This window comes from Vulpes lagopus, chromosome 10, assembly GCF_018345385.1.
Source record: "Vulpes lagopus strain Blue_001 chromosome 10, ASM1834538v1, whole genome shotgun sequence".
Lineage (NCBI taxonomy): Eukaryota > Metazoa > Chordata > Mammalia > Carnivora > Canidae > Vulpes > Vulpes lagopus.
In genome coordinates, this window is record NC_054833.1 from 103,635,644 (window position 1) to 103,658,481 (window position 22,838).

Consider the following 22,838-nt stretch of genomic DNA (forward strand, 5'->3'; position numbering starts at 1 on the left):
CCACATGCCCCTGGAAGCTGACTAGTGCTGGAGTTACACTGGCTGATATCACCACCTACCTTTCTACCATCTCTGTGAAGGCTATAAGTGTGGCTGTTCCAGCAATATCAATATCTGTTTGCCCTGCTCACAGGTCCTTCTGAGGGCCTCTACCCTACCCATAGCCTCTGATGGCTGGGCTGCCGTATTTCACACCATGTCTTTGTTTGGCATGTGAAAAATAGAGAGAGTCTGATAAAAATGTGGAATTTTGGCTTTTCCCAAAAAGTTTGGGAAAATTAGCAACACCAGGCCTACTTGTCTGTGTGGTGATCATCTGGCAGAGAAGCACTGCAGCCAGCCAGTGCTGTGCTCAGCATTCCCTATCATTGTACCCTTGGCCTGCTCCATGCATTTATTTGTGTGATCTCTCTCAAGGCATGTGAAATCATAATTTCTGTTTCGTGGATTTGTTTCTGCCTCTGACATTCTCTGCATAACTTACAGGATACAAAGACCATAGATCTATTTTGGCCAATGAATTCATGTTTCTTTAAGTCTGACCCATACCCCAGACCCCTATGTAAACATGAGGACTAAACTGTGGGACATGACTCACTTTTCTCTTTTGCCCTTTGGCCTGACTGAGTAAAAAGGATACATCTGTATCCTTTTACTGCTGTCAATCCTTGGGAAAAAAATAAGTCTTCATGTTACTCCATGAGTCCTTGAGTCCCCAGGCATTAGTGTCCAGCTCTCTTTCCCTGCTTTAATAATTTCAGTTTTTAAAACAGCAAATACTAGAGCTCTCCCTCTCTCCATGACCAACCAAGAGAGCACAGCTGTGTCATGTTCATAAGGACTGCCTAATGTCTATGCCACTCAAGAAATACGTATTAATTGATGTGCCCTTGGGCTGTCCCCCTCACTCTACCTGTGGTCTACAGCACACTTGCCATGCAGAGAAAGAGAGAGAGAGAGAGAAAGAGAGAGAATGATTAAAGTCCTCTGTTGGGTGGTCTTCATTCATACACACACCTCAGCTTTCTTTTCAGGGTGGATGAGGCCCTTCTCTGTAAGGCATGTGAAGGCTGGAGGGTTCTGGAGACTTTCAGTTTCTTCAGAGGTCCAGCAGAAGGAGTAGGTGCTATTAGTGGGGTTCAGGATTGTGAAAGTCCTGGCAGAGGGGGAAATAATTTATTGCAGAGAGTGAAATGTGGGCTGAGAAATAAGAGAAACTTTCTTAGGACCTTCCCTAGCACAGTTTCCCTATCTGGGAATCAGAACTTGTCTGGGCACTTCATTACCTTGGAAATGAAAACTGCATCTCATTTGGGGGTCCAGACTATGACTAGAGTTCTGGACTCTGGAGTAATAATGATGCCTAGGGCACTTTTGTCCCAGTGATCCTCTGTGGCTAAGATGGTGGTCAGGGATTCTATTTTTATGTATTCTAAAATCTCCCCTGTATTGAAACCAAGGAGATAAATCCAGCTTCCTTATGGAGGATTTAGTTCTCTAAAGTCCAACCCCAGTAGTTCAAGCTTGCTTCTAGGAATTAGCCTCACTCACTTCCCTGAATTCTTCCTCTATGTTCTTTAGAAGGATTCATTTGAAATCAACCGATGTAAACCTAGACAACTCACCGGAGACTCTTCCCTCCTATGCCCACACTGGTGAACTCAATCACCCGGGTGTTTGAGTCCAGAGCCGCACCACTAGGCCCTCGGAGCTCTGGATTACGCCGATGACCACTGATGTAGTCAGAGTGTTTCAGGTCAAAATGGCAGAGGGGCAAGAAGCTCCGCCCTTTTACTAATAGGACTGGGCCTTGCTCTCCAGGTGGCAGGTTGGGAATCCTGAGAAGATAAGGTTATTATTACTTATTTTTGAATCAATTGTTGCTTTCTTAGTTGGCTGGAAATGAGTTATATCACCAGAGTGTGAGCTCCATGAAAGTAGAGACTGGGTCTGTCCTGGTCAACAACATAATCTCAGTCCTTGAACAGTGTGTGATACATGGTTGGTGTTCATTCATTAACTGTTGAGTGGATGAATACATGAATGGGCTGAGTAGGAGAAGGCTGAATTCTGGCTCCTTTTCTGTAAATAAGAGTAGCCCCAAGTTATTTCCTCTAGCTGGTGACAAAATCTCCATGCTATAAAATAAGCTTATCTCCTGGGCGCTCTTATAGGCATCTAGTGAAGTATGAAAATTGACAGCGAAATCCTAAAAGAGTATCGTGAGATCCTTGGAGAAGGTAAGGTGGATGTGAGCACCAAGTGGATGTGAGCGCCAAGTGGGCCCAGATTGTGGGGGCTCCATGAGGCTCTTATGTCTCATATACATCTCACTACCCCCATGCCATGGTTCACACAATTCCTTTGTCAAGTGGGTGTTCTGCACAGAGCTTTCCTGGGAGTGGTTAGCACATCAGGGGCTTTCATTGCTAGGAGTTATTGGATTGACTTTTCCTGAATTGGGTCTGAGCCCCCTCTATTCCTCATCTATAAATCAGCCCCACTACCTCCATTCCTGCCATGTGTGTTTACTGTGCTTATTGTGTGCCAGGTACTGTTCTAAGTCTTCACTTGAATTAACTCATTTAATGTTCATGATGACCGTACAAGGTAGGTGTTGTTATTTGCTTTCTACATGAGGAAATCAAGTCTCAGAAGGGGTACTAGAAAGTTTTCCTAAGTTCATACATGCCCAAGGCCTGGAACCCATCTGTCTGTCAGCCATTCTGTTGTTCAGTGGAATCCTGTTTGTGGCTGGGAAGGGGGAAGGAGGAGGGGGAAGAGTCTAGAGAGTTGGTGAGTAACACAAAAGACCCAATTCTCTGTATCTTCCAAATTCTGGAAGATACAGAGAATCTCCCCAAAGGGGGGCACCTGGGTGGTTCAGTGGTTGAACATCTGCCTTTGGCTCAGGTCATGATCCTGGAATTGTCCTGCATGAGGCCCCCTGCAGGGGAGCCTCTGCCTATGTCTCTGCCCCTCTCTCTGTGTTTCTCATGAATAAATAAATAAAGTATTAAAAAAGAATCTTCCCAAAGGGAACTGGCAATTTGGGGGCTGTAGAGGGGCCCCAAGGCTCAAAGGAATGGTGGTGATAGTGGTGGGGTGGAAGAGAGGAGAGGAGATGTGGAACTTTGTTCTGGGGACCAAGTCTCCTTACTGGCAGAAAAGATTGCTCTCGAAGTCTCCAGTCTCCAGTGGGGAAAATTTCACTTTGAGCTTCTGAGTCTTCCCTGCTGGCACAATGCCTGAGGAAGGGTCCACAGAGAAGGGTGGCAGGGAAACATCATTCCAGTGGTCTGTGGCACTGTCCAGAGTGCTGACCGTGTGCAGCGTGCCCTGGCTAAGTTGGTCTTTTTGAGAGGAACCTAGGGGCAAACAGACAGCCAGTGATATTCTGCATTTGCAGTGGGAGCGCAAGTCCTTAGGGACCCTCTGTGGGGTCTAAGGGCTCACCTCTTCTAGCAGGTACACTTAACTTTGGGCACAAGGGGTAAGAGATTGGCTCATATCTCCTGTAGGAGACTCATGAAAATAATTCTATTAATTCTATCAAGTTTTCAAAGTTGTTTCCTTTTGGCTTGAGGAGGTGGGTCGAGGAGATGTCTCTGGGTCTTCTGCCTCAAGAAAAATGGACTGTGAACATAATTTTTGGAGAATCCTTGTTTTAAAGTAGGGATTCACAAACTAGCAGCCTATGGATAAGGGCCCATTTAAAAAGTCTGGGAATCTCCAAAACTGCAACAAGAGTAATGGGTTATTTGTCTACTAAGTACTGAGGCCTTTTTCAAGTGCTTTATATGTATCAACTTGGGTCTGGGTGTATATATTTTTAGGGAGACCCCTCATAGCTTTCATCAGTTTCTGCAAGGGCCTGTAATCTCCCACAAGAATAAGGCCTAAAAAGACAAGATTCCCAGGGTCTGTGACCATGCTGGCCTAGTGGATGGCCAGGGTCCAAGTTCTCCACTCCAGGAGGACTGAGGTCAGGTATTGAGTTTCTTAGGCATGTTTGGCTCTGTAGACACCATGAGACATTTGCTCTGCTTCTTGTTGGCTACTGAGGGGGCCATTGGAGCAGTGTTCATTGCTCCATGAACAAGGCTCTTCTACTAACTGGGAACTTAGTTCAAGCCCTGGGTTTTGCCTGCCATCATATTTACCTTGGTTATCTGGCTTTGCAAAACTGACAGCTTTTGCAGTATCCTCTGAGACCCAGTTGAATTCCAGCTGCACATTTCCTGAGTTAATCAGCTCAAGCCTGCAGATAGATCAGAGAATGGATTTGAGAAATGTGCTGTCGATGATTTTTTTTTCTGTCTGCACATCATCTAAACTGTTATTTAACTTTTTAAGTAATCACTGTGTTTCTTAAACATTTTTTTCAAAAGGCAGCTTTTAAGCATTTTATCTGACGCCATGCATTTGCTATGCTATATTTTCTTCTAAAGCACGTAAGATATATACATGGCTATTAAAAGTAAAAAATCCAAATGTTTAGCACTTAAAATCATCTGGCACACAACCAGCACCCTATGCAGTGAGCTCTCAGCATGCATCGCTGTTATCCTGAAAAAATTCCATGAGAGAGGAATCAAAATATGTTTCTGACAATGGTACCTTCCTTAGGTGCAAATGCCACAGTCCCTCCCTTCCTGAATCATGTCTCACTGGAAACCATGTCCCTGTGGTCAGAGGCTGTTTGACCTCTGCCTGAGATTAATTCACTGGCTGAGATTTGTCTCAAATTCTGAATTAGTGGAGCCTTTCTCACTTTAAGTTTCTCTGCATCTAAGATAAGAACAGAAAATAGAAGCTTTTTCTAGAATCGCTTTTGAACTTGATCACAATCACAGGAGAAGGATGAGGCCTTGGCACCAGAAAAATGATTGTGTGAGAGAAAGAAACACAAGTGTTCTTCCTAGTTTTAGGGAAGAGCAGGAATTGAGGGTTTGGGGGCTGTAGGTCTAAGGTAGGGTGTAAGGATTAGGCTTCCATGATCTAATCCAGGTAGACCAGGTAGATATGCCCAAAGTCAAGTGCTTTGACTTCAAGGGCTTGCATTTATTGTGTAAAACTATGAGTACTGGCCATTATCTTAGAGAAAATTTTTATAAAGTGGAGCAATCTTGGTGGTACAGAATACTTTTGATAAAGAAGTTCTGGGTTTAGATTGGGGTTGACAAACGTTTTTTGCAAAGGGCAAGAGAGCACTTTTTTTTTGGCTCTGTGTACCATGGGGCTTTGTAGCAACTACTCACTCTGCTGTTTTAGTGTAAAAGCAGCCACAGACCACACATAAGCAGATAGACATGGCTGTGGGCTAAAAGAAACTTCATGTACAACATAGGCAGCTGGCTGGATTTGGTGTGTGGGCCACAGTTTGACAAACCCTGCTTTAGGTGAAAAAGGTATCAACAGAAGGAAGGTCTCACTTCCTGCCTCATCTCTTTTGGTTCTATAATAATTTGAGAGAACACTTAAAGTGTAACAAAGGCAAAATGAGTTGAACAAGTTAATTACGAATTCTCATAAAGTTGAAATGTCAGTGGTTTACATTTTTGTGCTTGTAATTCTCAAAGAATAGTCTTTCACTGTCTTTGTATATATTGCTCTCTCTGCCTAGAAGTCTTTTTTTCACTTCTTCACCTGGGTACCTCTTATCCTCTAACATTCAGTTGGGGCACCACTGTATTATCAGGGAATGTTGTTTATAGTGAAAATGACACCTGATTGGTAAATCACATCTAGTCTGGAGGAATTTTTTTATTTATTTATTTATTTATTTATTTATGATAGGCACACAGTGAGAGAGAGAGAAGCAGAGACACAGGCAGAGGGAGAAGCAGGCTCCATGCACCGGAAGCCCGACGTGGGATTCGATCCCGGGTCTCCAGGATCGCGCCCTGGGCCAAAGGCAGGCGCCAAACCGCTGCGCCACCCAGGGATCCCCTAGTCTGGAGGAATTATGATTCCCTGGAGGGAAGCCATAGCTTGGGGTTCTCTGAGAATAGCGACTCAAAACTGGGCATGTCCCCTATAAGCATCTTGGAAGCTGTAGGATGCTTATGAGGATTATTGCCTTCTGTAGGTTGTGGAGCTTCTAAGCTAAGATGGACCCATTGCCTTTTGTGTGGATATTGTCCGAGCTGTCACCTGGATCAGGGAGAAAAGAACAGTTCCTGGGGAGTAGTGTGGACTGCTGTAGGGACAGTCCCCACTGAGGCTGATGGCCAGCTGCTGCCCTCCTGGTGGACTGTGTTTCCTGACCTATATTTTGATTTTGGGTGTGAGCTTCAACAGCTTTGTGGGCCTGAATGTTTCCCTGCATCCACAGAGTTACTCTGGTGCATGCCACATGGCTCTGATGATGCCTGGCATGTGCTATCATAGACACTGAATAAATGTGTGGTGAAGGAATGGACAAATGATGAAATGGAAGAGCTTCTCTGTGATGGTGGGGGGCTTTTGAAGACTCACTCAAACACTCGGGTCTGGTAAACCAGCGTTTCTTTAAAGTGCACGTTGCTTGTATGGCATCGATAGGAAGCAAAATTCACATTGGCACTAATCTGAAGATGCAGTTCTCGATAGTTCTCTTCTACTATGGAGTGGGCAGGCTCAGGGTCTGTCTCTATCACCTGTAACAAAGGTAGAGTCAGCTGACTGACAGGAATAAAGGGCTGGGATGGGGGTTTGGGGGAGACACAGTATAATATCTTACCTGTGCAAATGAGCACTAATGCATAAACTCAAGTTCTAGAGTAAATGATTAAAGCAAACCTAACAACAAATTACTGAGAGCAGTAGGATTGCAGAGATAAGAGTTTTTTGGTTAGATGGACTCAGAAGAAGGTAGAAGAAAGGAAATCATAAAGATAGGGATAGGCATTCATGAAACAGAAAATAAATAAAAAACAGAGAGGATCAACAAAGCTAAAAGCTACTTATTTGGAATGACTTAAAAAGTCTTCGATGAGATTGGTCAAGAAAAAAAAAGAGTAAATACAAATAACCAATATCAAAAATAAAAAGGAGGACATTACCACCAATCCTACAGATTCAAACAGAGGATAAGAAAATATTATAAATAATTTTATGAAAATACATATGAAAACTTAGTCAAAGGGCAAATTTCTAGGAAAATAATTTAATAAAATTAACTCAAGAACAAATAAAAGGCCTGAAGAGTTATAATACTATTAAAGAAACGGAATAGCAGTAAAAAAATAAAAGAAGACCTAAATAAAGAACTAAAATTTGTTAATAGATAAATTAATATTATAAAATTGTTAATTCTTCTTAAACTCACTTATAGATGCAATCCAATTCCAATCAAGCTTCCATTAGGGTTTCCATAGTACTTGGTTAGTGGGTTCCAAAATTAGAAAAATAAAGGACTAAGAACAACTAAAGCACTTTAGAATAAAACAGTATGGAAAAGGGACTTGCTTCAGATATCGTGGCTGATTATGAAGCTTTTTTAAAAAAGATTTTTAAAAAAGATTTTATTTATTTATTCATGAGAGACACAGACCGAGAGAGAGAGAGAGAGAGAGAGAGAGAGAGAAAGAGAGAGAGGCAGAGACACAGGCAGAGGGAAAAGCAGGCTCCATGCAGGAAAAGCAGTCCCGCCCAATGTGGGACTCGATCCCTGGACTCCAGGATCACGCCCTTGGCTGAAGGCAGGTGCCAAACCACTGAGTCACCCAGGGATCCCCTCAACCATCCAGAGATCTCTAGATTTTTTCTTTATTTATTTGAGAGAGAGAGAGAGAGAGAGAGAGAGAGAGAGAGCGAGCACAGGTAGGGGGAGAAGCAGGCAGAGGAAGAGGGAGAAGCAGGCTCCCTGCTAAGCAGGGATCCTGATGTGGGGCTCAATCCCAGGACCCTGGGATCATGACCCGAGCCAAAGGCAGATGCTTAACCAACTGAGCCACCCAGGCATCCCTGATTATGAAGCTATAGAAATTAAGGTAGGGTAAAATTGGCATAGGGATAGAAAAATTGACAATGAAATAGAATATTGAGACAAAAAACACCCTAGGTATATATGAAATTTAGATGACAAGGGAGTCATGGCAGGTCACTAGGAAACAGAAGGGATAAACAAAAAAGGGAGTTGGCTAGGTTAGTTATCTAGATGGAAAACTATGAAATTGGATCCTTGCCTCATACCATCATACATAAAATCCAGGTGGGCCAAGGGCTTAAATAGAAACAGCAAAGTTCTTAAACCTTAAAAAAATGCATATTTTTTCTTCCCTGATAGGGAGGGGTTTTAAAAACAAGACACAAATAATAATATATATAGAAGATGAGATTAATAAATGTGACTATATTAAGATTTTTTTTATCCATCAAAAGATACATCAAAGACAGTAAAAAGATAAGCTATAAATTTGGTGAAGACATTTGCAGACAAATAATAGGAAAGAATAGTAGAGTTTATCAAAAATAAAATAACTCATACAAAGGATAAGCATCATAATTGAAATGACCAATAATCATATGAAGACATATTCAACTTTATCAGTGGTTAGGGAAATGCAAAATAGCCCCCAAAGAGACCATTTCCCATTCATTTAAATGATAAAAATCAAGAGGTCTGGCAATGCCAAGTTGTGGAGAGAATATGGATCAGTAAGATCCCTTTGCCAGTAGGAGTGTACATTGGTATAGCCATTTTGGACATTTGGGCATTACTTTGGAAAGCTGAATTTCATATATCCTATGGCTTGGCAATTCCACTTCCAGGAATATAAACGTTTGCAAATGAACACCATTTGACATGATCAATAATGTTCACAGAAATACTGTGCATGATAAAAAAAACTGCAAATAGTTTTCAAAAGAAGAGAGAATGACAAATAACAGTGGAAGTTTATATAGCAGTGAAATGGGTATACTATAGCCACATGCAATGATACGGATCACATGCATTATAACCTTTTTTAAAAACTAAAGTTAAAGACTACAACTAAACAGTATGCATAGGTAGGGGTGCCTGGGTGGCTCAATTGGTTAAACGTCTGCCTTTGGCTCAGGCCATGATCCTTTGAAGCAGGGAGTCTGTTTCTTCATCTCCCTCTGCTGGTGCTCCTGTTCTCTCTCTCTCTCTTTCATTTGCTTGCTCATGCTCCCTCTTTCCCAAATTAAAAAAAAAGAAAGAGTGCATAGGTTAAAAAAGAAAGAAAAAACAAAAATCAAGGGAGTAAGTAAACAAGATTCAGGATCGTGATTACCTCTAAGAGGGAGGCATGGGGATGAAATGGCTGAGAAGCACACAGCTAATCCATGTTTTACTTCTTATGTTGAGTGTGAGTTCATCTCTATTTATGCTACCATTAAAAAGAAACCAACCAAGGACTAATTAAAAGAGGGGCATGCTTGGACCACAGATGAGATTCCATCATGAACCAAAGATTATAACTGATCTAATTCTGGACACCCGAGAGAAAGAAGAGATAACTAAAAGGCTAACCACGATGTTGAAGAAGGTAGGAGGACTTGCTTCATGAGGCATCCAGACTGAAACTAAAGCTGTATGGATCAGGATGTGCATGTCGTGAGGCTGGCAGGTGACATGCTTGCAAGTTCAGTTTGTCACTTCTGAAATCAAGGTCAAGTGAAATGGAAAACTTTTTTTTGTTTTGTTTTGCTTTGTCTGTTTTGTGTGTGTGTGTGTGTGTGTGTGTGTGTGTGTGTGTGTGTGTGTTTTGTCTGTGAAGGAAGGAAATGATGAGACACTGCAGCGGGGAGCAGCAGGCACTCAACTATATGGCAGGCCTCGTCAGATTTGTGCCTGATGTCCTCACTTACCTTTCGTTTTGTAGCAAAAGTCCCAGGTGTGTTTCTGTGAACATCCACCCATTTAACCGTGCGCATGCGGTCATCCCAATCAGGGACCTGGTCTGCAGGGAACTGAAATGTGATCCTGGAGAGCTTGCACTTGACCCCCATCTTCTTCAGATTGATGGGCACATCTGACTTCATGGTCACTGCTATATCCTTGGCACATCCGGGGTGGAGGTGGCCAATCTGGGGAAAAGCCTGGTATTAGTATTTTTGGAAATCCGAGCTTGAGGACTTTTGATACCTGATAGTGACATTCTAGAGAAGGGGTAGAGCCAAAAGTCTTCACAAAAATACATCATTCAAACCTGCATCTGTGAATTGTCTTAAATATGTACAAGAGGTTCTTATATAGCAATACAATCCTAAAAACAAACCATTACTTGCCATGGGCACTATTCTAAGCCTTTATACAATTTTGCTGATCCCCACAACAACCCTATGAGATGTATAGCTATTACCTCTATTCTATAGGCAAGGAAACTTGTAACTTGCTCATGGTCCTCCCATGAATACTGGAAGGTCTGGATTAAGCCCCAGACAGTATGGCTCCAGGAACCACACTGTTAACCTGTGCTTCTTCATCAGTGTCAACTGTATGAATTATGGACAGATGCACACAGTACATTAGCAGTTCTCAGAGTGTGATCAGGTGACCCTTGGGATCCCTAAGACCTTTTCAGGAGCTCATGAGGGTCAAAACTACTTTCATCATAATACTACAATGTTAGTTGACTTTTTCACTTTCATTTTCTCATGAGTATACAATGGAGCTTTCTACAGGTTACATGACATACAATATTGCCATAGATCCAACAGAGAAGCAAATAGGAGAATCTAGCTACTTCTATTAAGCCAGATATTAAGGAGATTTGTAAAACTGTGAAATAATGCCACTCTTCTCGCTAAATTTTTATTTTGGAAAACAACCATGTTCATTAAAAAATGGTATTTATATTAACATTAATGGGTTTATTATTTAAAAATGAATAAATACATGTTTTCAGATATTCTCAGTTTTAATTTATAATATGGTAAATATCAATAGACATAACCCACATAAGCAAAAGCTATTTGGGGTTCTTCAATAATGTTTAAAAGGGCAAAAGAGTCCTTAGGCCAGAAAGGCTGCAATTCACTGAAGTATACCAGATAAATGGGAAATCTAATTTGGTCTATAGCATAAAATCATTTATGGTTTAGCCTGTATAAACACACACACGTGTGTGTGTGTGTGTGTGTGTGTGTGTGTGTGTGTGTATACATATATATATATACAATAGTCCTATCATATTTCTGACAGATATAGAAACTCCCTCTGCTGGAAGATGAAGGAAGAAGAAAGCTTAGTATTTTCCAAGGCCATGAATATGTGTATGTGTGTGTGGGGTATACGCATGAGTGTGTGCACATGAGTACACTAAATAAATGGACTATCTGAAGCTTATCTCTACCTGTTTTGAGTGACACCTTATATCCCTCCAGGAAGCAAAGCTTCCTGATAGCCCTCAAAGATTTAAAAGCAACAAAGGGGGCTCCTGGTGGCTCAGTCAGTTAAGTGTCCAACTCTTGATCTCAGCTCAGGTCTTGATCTCAGTGTCATGAGCTCAAGCCCTGTGTTGGGCTCCACGCTGGGCATGGAGCCTACTTAAAACACTAAAAAAAGTGACAAAATAGGGTCCCCAACTCTCCTTGCTCTATCCACCCTAGAATTCTATAGGTTTATTGAACAGACTTGGTGACTGAAACAGAGCAGGAGGCAGCAGATACATCTGGGTATATCCATTGTCCTGGGAACTCAGCAGTGAACTGTCTATGAAAAACAACAAGTAGCCAGAGGCTAGATCTGCTACTGTGTTGTCTCAAGCCTTGTATGATGTCAAACTTTGGTCAGCAATTTATAAAACGTGTGCTGTGAGATGCTAAAAGAAGGGGTCAGGAAATTCCAGGTAAAACAAGTTAACCAGGTTTTAGTATGCTGACTGGCCCTGGGCACCTTTAAGACAAAGATGTAATTTGCAGATTTGCTAAATCTCAGCTGTCCACAGAACCCAGTACCCCCATTTTAGCTTTGAGTGAACCACTTTGGCAGGACTAATGCTCTAAAGAACATACACCTTGGGGGATATAGGTCTACACTCTGGGATAGGAAGGCTGGGACCTGTTTTCATCCACACAGGCTTCTATGGAATTCCTCAACATCGGCCTACCAGCCATTGTGGCAGAGCTCATTCTCTGTTCTGAGAAGAGGAGACAGAAACGGTGTCTTCTGGTACCTGGTCTGATTAAAGGGATGGTTACTGGGCTGTTTCTCAGCTTGAGAACCATCCATCCCACCCCATGTATTCATGGGAACAGACTGACAATCAAATAAGAGTTGGCATATGCATAAGGAAGTCCAGAAAACAGTGAGTGGCTTTCACTTACCTGTGGGGAAAAGGAAACTGTAGCTAAAAGGGGCCATTCAAACCGTATGACGTTCACTTGGCTGTGATTAGTGATTGTGAAGCTCACGTTATAGCTGTTTCCAATGTGGCAGTCCCCAAACTGGATGTGGTCCACCAGAGCAGCTATGGACGGAAGCAGAAGGTGAGTCCTCCCTCACCTCTCCTCCTAGGGCTCACTTCCCTAGGAGGCAGCACCTGAAAGACATGGGGCCTCACCCTCCTGCATCCCTCCCTCCTTTGATGATTATTTTGGAAAAATTTAGAGTCCCTTAGCTTAAGCTTTCCCTCCTTGGGAAACCTATCTATCCATCCGTCCGTCCATCCATCCACCTTGGCCCTAACCTCCAAGAGAAAAATATAGGTCCCCAACTCTATTTGTTTGCTGAAACAATACTACTAACAGCTAAAAGAAGATAAAATAGGATAAAGAAGATGTGGTTTATGTATACAATGGAATATTACTCAGCCATTAGAAACGACAAATACCTGCCATTTGCTTCGACGTGGTTGGAACTGGAGGGTATTATGCTGAGTGAAATAAGTCAATCAGAGAAGGGCAAACATTATATGGTCTCATTCATTTGGGGAATATAAATAATAGTGAAAGGGAATAAAGGGGAAAGGAGAAAAAATAAGTGGGAAATATCAGAAAGGGAGACAGAACTTGGAAGACTCCTAACTCTGGGAAACGAACTAGGGGTAGTGGAAGGGGAGGAGGGCAAGGGGTGGAGGTGACTGGGTGGTGGGCACTGAGGTGGGCACTTGACGGGATGAGCACTGGGTGTTATTCTGTATGTTGGCAAATTGAACACCAATAAAAAATAAATTTATTATTAAAAAAATAAAAGAAGATAAAATACAGAAGATAAAAAGTAAAAGAAAATAAAGTAAATAATAAAAATAAAAAATAATAAAAATAAAGTAAAAATAAAAAATAAAAGAAGATACAGAAGATAAAAAGTCTTTGTTATACTTGAATCATAGATAAATGATGAGTAATTTTTAGTATCAGTATGTCCCATATAATACTTTGGGACACACAAATAATAAAAAGCTCTTCTTTTTTAAAATCTGAAATTCAAATATAACAGGGACTCCTGTATTCTGACTTTCTAAACCTGGTAACCCTATTTTAAGTATCAAATCTGCTTTCTGAACTAGGGTTCACTGCTGGCTCCTGCTTGACCCCTGACAAGAGAGATGTCACCTTGTAGCTGCAAAGGGGTGAAACGCCATACATATGAGGAGTGTTGATTTTAAGCCATATCATATAGACTGTCTAATGCTACATTCTAGCACTATAATAAAGCTCCTAGAAAAAAACTATGAGAATGTGTTTATAACTCATTTCATACTAATTAGCTACACAATTAGGGTGCTTTTTGATAATAATGATGAAATAAATTTTCTCATACCCCAAAGAATATAGTCAACCAAATGAAGCTGCAGTACTTGATAAGACCGCAGAGGAGCAAGTCTTAAGCTTTAATACATGCACAAGTCACCCCAGGATCTTGCTAAATAAAATGTAGACTCTGCTTCAGTAGGCCTGAGGTGCAGGTGTGGCTCTGCTATTCTCATTTCTAACAAGCTCCTAGGTGCTGCTGCGGCTGTAGGTCCTCAGACAGTGCAGTGAGTGGTGAGGCTATAGAGAAAGATGTTCTAGAGACAGCATAAACCTACACCTTCTTTAATTAAGGAAGCCCACGGTTTCTCTTGGAATGTCTAGGATACATGGTTCCTATGGAACAGACAATGTCAATACAAGCCAGCTGAAAGAAACAGAGAAAACTAGACAGATATGTGCTCCCTTAGCTAATCTAGAATATGAATTTTGAATTTCATGTTTTAGCTAAACTGAAATTAGCTAAAACTATAAGCTCCCCAAGGCAGAGACTCTCTTCTTGCTCTTAGGAGCTCCAGGGCTCAGCATGGTGCCTGGTACATACATGCTGATGCTCAATAAATAGTCCTTAAGGGAACATGTGATTGAAGTCATTGTCTGAACCAGGAATGATGGAACATACAGTAATGAAGAGGAGATGCTTTCCTAAATTCCCAGGAAGCTGGATGATCTGTTATTTAAATTGTACTCTTATTTAAAATGACCCGAGCCAACAGTTGCCAATACCTTACTGCTCTTTCTCTCACCTGTTACCAAGTCTTCCATAGTACTTTCCTCGATGATCTCAGAGATCTCTGGGGTCTCGGGGCTACTGGAAACCACCAGCCCATGGATGTTGTCCAAGGTGATGTCATCCTCGTAACCCTCTCCTACCATGTGGATGATAGTCTCCTCATACTGGTTGTTGATAACTGACAAGTGGATGATGCCTGTCATTCTCCCAACCTTCTGGGATTGGAAAACAACCTCAAATCCAGCTGTGTTTCCAGGAGGAACAACCAGGGAGGCTGTGTGAGCTTTCTTTGCTGCAAAAAGAAGAGAGAGACCATAGAGAGTGAGAAGCAGTTTAAAGGAAGATGTAACAAAAAAGATCCTGACTCAAGGGAGGGAATGTGTGGGAATGAGACTTACCTACAGAGGCCACTGGTGATGAGATGGAGCATCTTACTCTGGCTGGGTCCTCATTAGTTCCCTAACAAAACAGCTCCTGGGACCCGTTGCCCTCTAGAAGCTATACTTCCCCTACTTACCTTTTGCATGTGGTTTGTTTTCCTCTGTGATGTAGATGTAGGAGGTGGTGGGGCTCCGTTTCAGGGAGAAGACACCTTGTTGGTCCCTCAGATCAACATGTAGCTGGCAGAAGGAAAGCAAGGTTGAGTGTTAAGCTTACAGGCTGCTCATGGGTTTTGAGTCTGGATTGAGACAGAGCACTGTTTGGGAAGTACCCAAAAAGTCATTGTGCCCAGTGTTCACTTTTTTGAATTTTTGATTAAAAGGGAGATAAAATAAATATCAGACTAGGGGAGGAAAATGAAAGTTTAGTTTAGCCCTTACTATCCAAGTAAGGAACTGGGGGTCCAGAGAGTATAAGGACTTTCCAGACCACCCAGCTAAATAGTATCAAAATGGGCTTGCCAAGACCTCTGCTGTTGACAGAGCTGGCTGTAACATATACACTAGACTAATAAAATGGAAATTAATACTCATCATTCTTTAAAGGCTTACATGAATATGAGTTCCTAAAAACCAGTATCTCCTAGGTGCTAACGCATTAGTTGCCTGATAGTGTCATATTGAGCAGCCTGACGAGTTAAGAAGAAAACCAAAGTGGGCTTCTGGCCTAGATGGAGAAAAGGGATGCTTTCTAGACCACCATAGCTGATTAAAAAACTAAAGTCTGATTTTAGGTATGGCAACTCAGCAGACAGTTTTAGAAGATAGTAATGCTGGTACCATCACAAATATGATTGAACAGTATAAGAAGTGAGGCAAAAAGAAGAAAGAAATAGTGACACTTCAAAGGAAGCTTCTGAGAAAAAAATATATGTTTATAAACAATCTTAGTAAGAACTACATGGAGGATTTATATGAAAAAAATTGACATAAAAAGATCTTGGTAAATGGATGGGAACTCTAAATCTTGCTCTTGAGAGCCTAAATACTCTAAAGGTAGAAATTCTTCCCAAATAATTTCTAGGATTTCCAGTTGGATTTTCTGAGAAACATTATAAAATGATGTCTAAAGTTCATCTGAGAAACTAGATATGCAGAAATTGCTTAAAAATTAGAAAAATGGGGAATGGGTAAGCAGTAGTTTACTGAACTAGATGCTAGAACATTTTATAAAACTACAATCATGGTCTATGGGGTGATGGTCACCATGGCAAAGGCATGTGAGCAGCTGACGACACACAGCTTATTAGGTTCCACTTCAATGGAAATAATTCGGGGTAATGGTACAGTAGGTAATATGGATTCAAAACAAACAAAGTAAGATGAGAACAACAAGAGAAACACATTTTTAAAGCATCACAGAGCTAAGAACATAATGAAGAGTAGCCAGACCAAGGTCTAGGAGAGCATGGTAATCCAGAGAGGCCAGCCTAAATTTCTTTTTTTTTTTAATTTTAAAAAATTTATTTATGATAGTCACACACACACACAGAGAAGCAGAGACACAGGCAGAGGGAGAAGCAGGCTCCACGCACCGGGAGCCCGACGTGGGACTCGATCCCGGGTCTCCAGGATCGTGCCCTGGGCCAAAGGCAGGCGCCAAACCGCTGCGCCACCCAGGGATCCCCCAGCCTAAATTTCTGAGGGTGTTTTTGACTTTGAGTGTTTGCCAGTCTAGAAGAGGTAGGTGGGAAGCTCAGTTGTGCTTTTGATGGCTTCTTGGTGCTAAGAGGGCAAAAATCTTGTGAAAGGTAGATATTTTCTTTCCTGTAGACTGGGACCCCAAAGGACCTGCCAACAGGACCAAAGATAGTCTGGATATAAACCAGCTGCCCCAAGGGTAGCAATGCTGCTCTGAGTCATATATATATAATCCAGAAAATCTCAAGCCCAAAATTAGTTTTTGTGATCCTGAGTTTCTAACGTCCCCAAGTACTTGGCAGAGGCAAATGAAAATGGTCTCTGAAGAAAAATAACATCACCCTTAGTCTTGTTATTTCTAAGTAATGTTTCAAGTATAATACTCAACACATGATTGAAGATAACCAGGCACATGAGGAGAAAGGACAACATGGGTAAAAATGAGCAGAAATAGCAGATATCAGAAACAGTTCCACAGGGATTCCAGATTTTGGAATTACCAGGTATATATGGCACAATGGTTGTGATTACTATGTTCAAGAAATAAAGCCAAGTCTGAAAATTTCAGCATAAAACAGGAAACCCTAAAAACTGATTATGTGTATTTGAAAAGCAGCCTAATAGAAATTCTAGAACTGAAAAATATAATAACTTAAGAACTCAATGGAAGGTTTAATAGCAAATTAGATACAGCTAAAGGGAAAGTTAATGAGCTGAAGATAAGTCCCAAGAAATTATGGAGAAAAATGGATGGACAATGCAGTGAGGTGGTGAGACATATAGGACACAAAGGGAAGGTCTTCCACACAGTGAATTGCACCCCCCCCAGAAGGAGAGATGAGACAGTACAGAATAGGAACAATATTTCAAGACATGTTTAGAATTTTCCAAAACTGACTTAAGACATCAACTGCAGAATCAAGAAGCCTGGTGAATTCCAAGGAGGAGAAATGAAAAGAAATCCGTACCTAGACACATCATAGTGAAACTGCAGATGACTAACATAAAGTGAAAATGCTAAACAAAGCCAGAAGAAAAAGATCGCCTTAACAGAACATTTTAGACACAGCTGGAATGATAGCTCTCATTTGCTGAAAGAAAACAACTGCCGAGTGAAAGTTCTATAGTCAGTAAAAATTACACTAAAAATGAAGAAGAAATGGAGATTTCCAAATACAAGCTGAGAGAATTCACTACCAGCAGACCTGCATGAAGGGAATAGTACAGGCTATTATTCTTCAGGAGGTAGGCAAAGGATCTCAGATGGGAGGATGGCTATGCAGGAGCGAAGAGCAATATAAATGGTGACTATGTGGGTAAGTCTAAATGAGCCTTGACTGTATAAACAGCAAAACCCAACAATGATAGTAAGAACATCTTGTAGGGTTTAAAATATAGAGAGAATCCAAAGCCTCCCGCGAGTTGTCCTTATTCCACCCTTCTATGTTTATCTCCCACTGCTCTTCTAGTCCCTGTGCTCTCACGAAGCTGGGTGCTTACTCATTCCTGTTTGTACTGGACACATTTTTTGCTTTTTTGCCTTTGAATAGTTTTCTTCCTCCAGCTGGGATGCACTTACCGTCATGCTCCCTTCCTGAAACCCACCTATCCTGCCATGCCCAGCTTCCATGTCACTTTATAGTGAAATTTTCCTTGATTCCCCTAGATGGGAATAGATCACTTTCAAATGTCCTACAATTTTTTGTAGAACCCATATACAATGTATGACCTTTTTTTTGTGTGTGGTTAAATGAAAGCACAATTTAATCGCTGAACTAAAAGTCCCTTCAGATGTGGCATCTCTCACCCCTATGGAGGTTTCTTTTGTTTCTTCCTTATTAAAAATGCAGTGCTCATTACAGAAAGAAGTGAAGGACAAAGAAGACACCAAGGACACCCAAAGTCCTCCTCACTCTGCTCAGGGTATATCACTGCACACTGGCTTCACATAGTAACTATCAGTGCGCTATGTAATCTGCTTCCTTACGCTCCTTGAGTGTGGATGCTATGGCTCACGCGGCTCTGCATGCCCCATGTCTCACACAGGTTAATGTAGGAGGAAAATCAAAGAAGTCCTCGAAGATCAGGTATGGTGGAGACCTCTATGTTAGAAGTCTTACTTCTGAATCATTCTTCTCCCTTTCCATCCCACACTTTGCCTCCAGCAGTACCTGGGCAGGGATGGTGCCATTATTTTTGAGGATGAGAGGCAGCTTCTCTGAGTGACCAAGCAGAAGCCTCTTAAAGAGGAGCAAAGGGTTTCCATATTGGTTGCAGAGGACTGGCCGCACTACGGTCACCCGAGGGAGGTTCCCTTCCCCGACGATATCAAACACAAGGCTTCGGTTCTTGGTCAGGCTGCTGCAGGGAACAGGAAGACAGAGCCTGTCAGCCTGGCATGCCAGGAATGATGTTCCATAGAGGGTGTGGCCCGTAGCCCTGCCCCAGGAGAGGGAGCTGGGGGTGCTGGTACCTAGGCAAGCCATCCAAGGTAGCCTCGAAGATACACTGGTAGGTCTGCATGGTCTGCGGGGTGAAGGTCACCGTGGCAAAGGCATGTGAGCGGCTGGCAACACACATCTTGTTAGGCTCCACTTCAAAAATGTCAACAATTCGGGCAACGAGCTGAGGAGGGGGAGCAGGGATCAGTGTGTTAGCTACTTTGCATCTACATAGGGATTCCTTCTTGTCTCGACTGCCCTTGCTGTGAAATCTTCCGCACCTCAACTCTGTGGTTGACAAGGTCCATTTCCTACATAGTCATACCCCTAAAAGGGCAGCCTACACACTCTGGGACTCACCCCTAAGCAATAACTAGCGGGACTTGGCTACACCTATGGTATTTGACTCAAAGAGATGAATTAACCCAAGTCTCAGATACCACCTCGCTCTCTCTCTCCCTCCCTCCCTCTCCACTCTCTCTCAAACAAATTAAGATGCCCAGAGATCATTGGCAGTTGCTGATGGAGAGCTGAACTGAACCCAGACTAGAGAATAGAACAACGGAGATACCATGAGTGAGTGGCATGTGGCCTTTGAGCTTCTGCTGGTTTTCTGAAAGTTGCATTACAGGTGACAGTTCCAGTCCCATACAGCTCTGGCTACAGGGTATGTTCTGACCTTTGTCTGAGGTCTCTGATTTATTGAAGCAAACCTTTCTTGTTTGGACTATCCTGAACTGGTATCTGCAACTCCAAGCAACTCTAAGAGCTTTAGCTGGAACAACTTCCCATAGCATTTTTTCTGTTCCCATCTTGTGGCAGATTTTTGGAAGACCGTAGGGACAATAGGGACCCTGGCAAGGCCTCAAAATGATTTTTTTTATTCTTAAGAGTGACAAATGGGATTCAAGACTGACGATTCACTCTTGTTTTTAAGCTGAAGGCACTAAGATTTCTTTGCTCTTTTCAAGGGATAGTCTGCAGATTAGGGAGGAGGAGACTATATGTCTACAAATCCCCTATTAAAAATCTTTTAGAAATCAGGCTCTCTCACTCTTTGTTTTTAGTGTAGAATAGGAAGAAAGCTTCCCCTGTCCAAAAAAAAGGTCAGAGGGTAATGACTGGATGTCACCAGGGCCTGAGACAAGTCATACAAGGGATGAGATAGTCTTTCAAACCCTACCCCTCTGTAGTGACAGTCCCTTGGGAATGCACACCCTCTCTGCAGTTCTAGACTAGGCCGACCCTGCAGTGATCTCCCCACCGCTATCAGCCATGTGAACGATGCCAGCTCTGGGGGCATGAGGACCACCTGGGCTAAGAGTCCACTTTTGGGCAGAGAACAAAGTGGCCAAGGTGAGATTAGGCAGTATTTGTGGCACATCTGATTGATTGTTATTGACTGAGCCCTCTCTCTTGGCATCCTAAATTTTCTGTTCCACTGTGAGGACAAAGGATCTCAGTATGGTCTCACTTGGAGAGGAAGGGAACTCTGAATCTACAGGCCCTGAGAGGGACATTTATTATTTACCTTCTGTATGGGTGAAGCTTGGCTTTAAACCTAGCCTATATCCCTAGGCTTCATTTTCCTAATTAAAATGAGGAGAGTAATAAAAAGTCTGATAATACAAACTTTCTGTGAGGGTGAACTGAGGCAATAAATGTAAATAATTCAACACAGTGCCTAGTATGCGGCAGGGGTCAATAGATGCTCATCCTTTCTCCTTGCCCTTATAACCTGACATCCCCCAAATTCTTACCGGACAAATGCACAACATGAGGCAGCCTGCCTGAGCTGGCACTCATCTTTGGCTCTCCCCACAATGCTTCATCTATTACAGACAGAGCTGGGTGTTTGCTGGATGAGTGAGTTGCTCATCAGTGTGTACCACTCTCAAACCCAGAGGAGGCACCCACTGGGACAAATGTATAGCTCTTGGCCTAAGGGGAGACCGCCCAGTTACCTCACATGACTTCCAGCAGGGGTTGAGAGCCAGATAATCCCCACTCAGGTCTAGTGGCTCTAGATCAGGGTTTCTAAGAGTTCATTCCAAGGCTTCATGCCAACTACAGTGGGCCAGGGCCATTTGGGGCTGCTTACCTTGTTGGATACAGGCTTAACTACAATGTTCACATCGCAAGCGATCTTTCCCACATTGCTAATCTTGAACCGAGCCTTGGCCTGATGACCCACCAGGACGTTGCAGAAGATGAACTTGTTCTCATCCTCCACGAACAGCCCTCCACTCTCTATTGTCTGTAGGATGTTGAGCAGGTTGGCACTGCTACAAATCTGGTGCTCCTCAAATATCAAGGCATTGTTGTCAGTCACAAAGGCTGGAGAGAATGAGAGACAAGGCCTGATAGCCCAGTTTCTGTTTTTCTGTAATTGCTAATGTCAAGATGTGGATTCTGATGGAGGACAGTCATAGAGGAGCTGTAGAGGAATTCACACAAGGGGGTGGGAGTGATGGCACAAATTCCATCTTCTCTTCCTTTTTTGTACTGCTCTTATTGGTTGTCAGACCCCAACCAATATGTTTCTCCCAGTGATAAGGAGAGGTTAGATCTGGGATCTAGGGTGGGCTCAGGAAGGAAGTGGGCATTTGGCCCATGTTGATGCAAAGCAACAGGGTTCTGATGGTCAAAGCAAGAGGAGTTCTCTCTGCACTTTACCTGAATCTTGCCTAGTGAAAGCTAGAGTATGCACAGTCATTGACCACTGCTCTCTGTACATATGTTGCCTATAGGGAATAGCTGGGCCGTGAGCAGGATTTAGTGGTCCTGGGTCTTGCGCCATATCCCATTACACCATGACTCCCAGATAGCACTATTTGTCTGAGAATTCCTGGACCAAACTCTAGAAGACTAGAAGTCTAAAGCTGCAAATCTTTTAGGTGTATATGCCTTGTAAGTCTTTTAAGGAAAAATATGGCTAAAGACACTAGAGGGAGTTCTAAGGACCCATAGGAAGCAGTGCAGCCATTTCGGCTAAACATTTGCATGGTGGGAAGGGGAGGGTCTTTTAAGAGGGTGCTGTCCAATCTGAGTGCTCAGTACCTGGTAGACAGGCTTCGGCCAGCAAGCTGTAAGGAATGCCAGCTGGCTGGTCTCTTGGGTCTCGGTCAGATATATCGATGGCTATGAATTCCTCACACCTTCCCACCGGGTCAGCCACGCAGTCGACAGTGATCACTTGAATTCCTCCGGAAGGGATGGAGCCGAACCCGGGGTACACAGTGAACATGCCATGGGTAAAGCGAGCCTGCAGGAAAGGTGGAGGGGTTGGGAGGGGTGGAGGTAGAGTGAGTGAGAGTCTAAGCCCTTACACCAGAGTTTTGAGATGGTGTTAAGAGGGGACTGGTGGGGCCTCTCCCCCAGGCTCTCTCTGAACCCCAGGTTTCTCCTGGAGGAAGGGAGGGAATGGGGAATCTTTAGGGACAGGCTCCCTCTGTGTTTCTTTCTATGCACATTCCTTCTGACCAACTGTGACTGGATGGGAGCTTAAGGAAACAGACATATTCCATGTCTGCACAACTCTTACCCAGATAGGAATCTGCTGGCAAAGGGGCACAGAACACTGTTAAGGTTGTAGATTTTTGAGGCAGATACTCATGAGTTTGAATCCTATCCCTGATATAGTTTAACTATTTGATCTTTGATAAGTGACTTTCCTGAGTCTCAGTTTATCCATGAAATGGGGCTAATGCCCCTACCTGAGTTCCTGGAGGCTTCAATGAAAAAGAAAAAATGTGTGTAAGGCATTAACATAGCATCTGGCAAGAATTAGTACTCAAAAAATGGGATATTATCATACACTCTTCTGGTTCCTAGGAGCTTCCTTCCTCTTCTTCCCCCCACAACTAGCTTCACTGA

General features: G+C 42.7%; 1 protein-coding gene across 7 annotated transcripts in view; it reads right to left on the reverse strand.

Annotated features, from left to right (window-relative positions):
* Positions 1–22,838, reverse strand: part of HYDIN (HYDIN axonemal central pair apparatus protein) — a 358,050-nt gene that overhangs the window by 42,230 nt on the left and 292,982 nt on the right. For all 7 annotated transcript variants that reach the window (XM_041773068.1, XM_041773069.1, XM_041773067.1 and 4 more), the window contains 13 exons: positions 22,023–22,227; positions 21,064–21,299; positions 18,995–19,146; positions 18,693–18,882; positions 14,958–15,060; positions 14,454–14,732; positions 12,283–12,425; positions 9,823–10,041; positions 6,481–6,641; positions 4,164–4,261; positions 3,161–3,368; positions 1,626–1,838; positions 1,018–1,156 (listed from right to left, as the gene is read on the reverse strand). In XM_041773068.1, the coding sequence (XP_041629002.1) occupies positions 1,018–1,156; positions 1,626–1,838; positions 3,161–3,368; positions 4,164–4,261; positions 6,481–6,641; positions 9,823–10,041; positions 12,283–12,425; positions 14,454–14,732; positions 14,958–15,060; positions 18,693–18,882; positions 18,995–19,146; positions 21,064–21,299; positions 22,023–22,227 (2,346 nt within the window). The remainder of the gene's footprint in view (positions 1–1,017; positions 1,157–1,625; positions 1,839–3,160; positions 3,369–4,163; positions 4,262–6,480; positions 6,642–9,822; positions 10,042–12,282; positions 12,426–14,453; positions 14,733–14,957; positions 15,061–18,692; positions 18,883–18,994; positions 19,147–21,063; positions 21,300–22,022; positions 22,228–22,838) is intronic.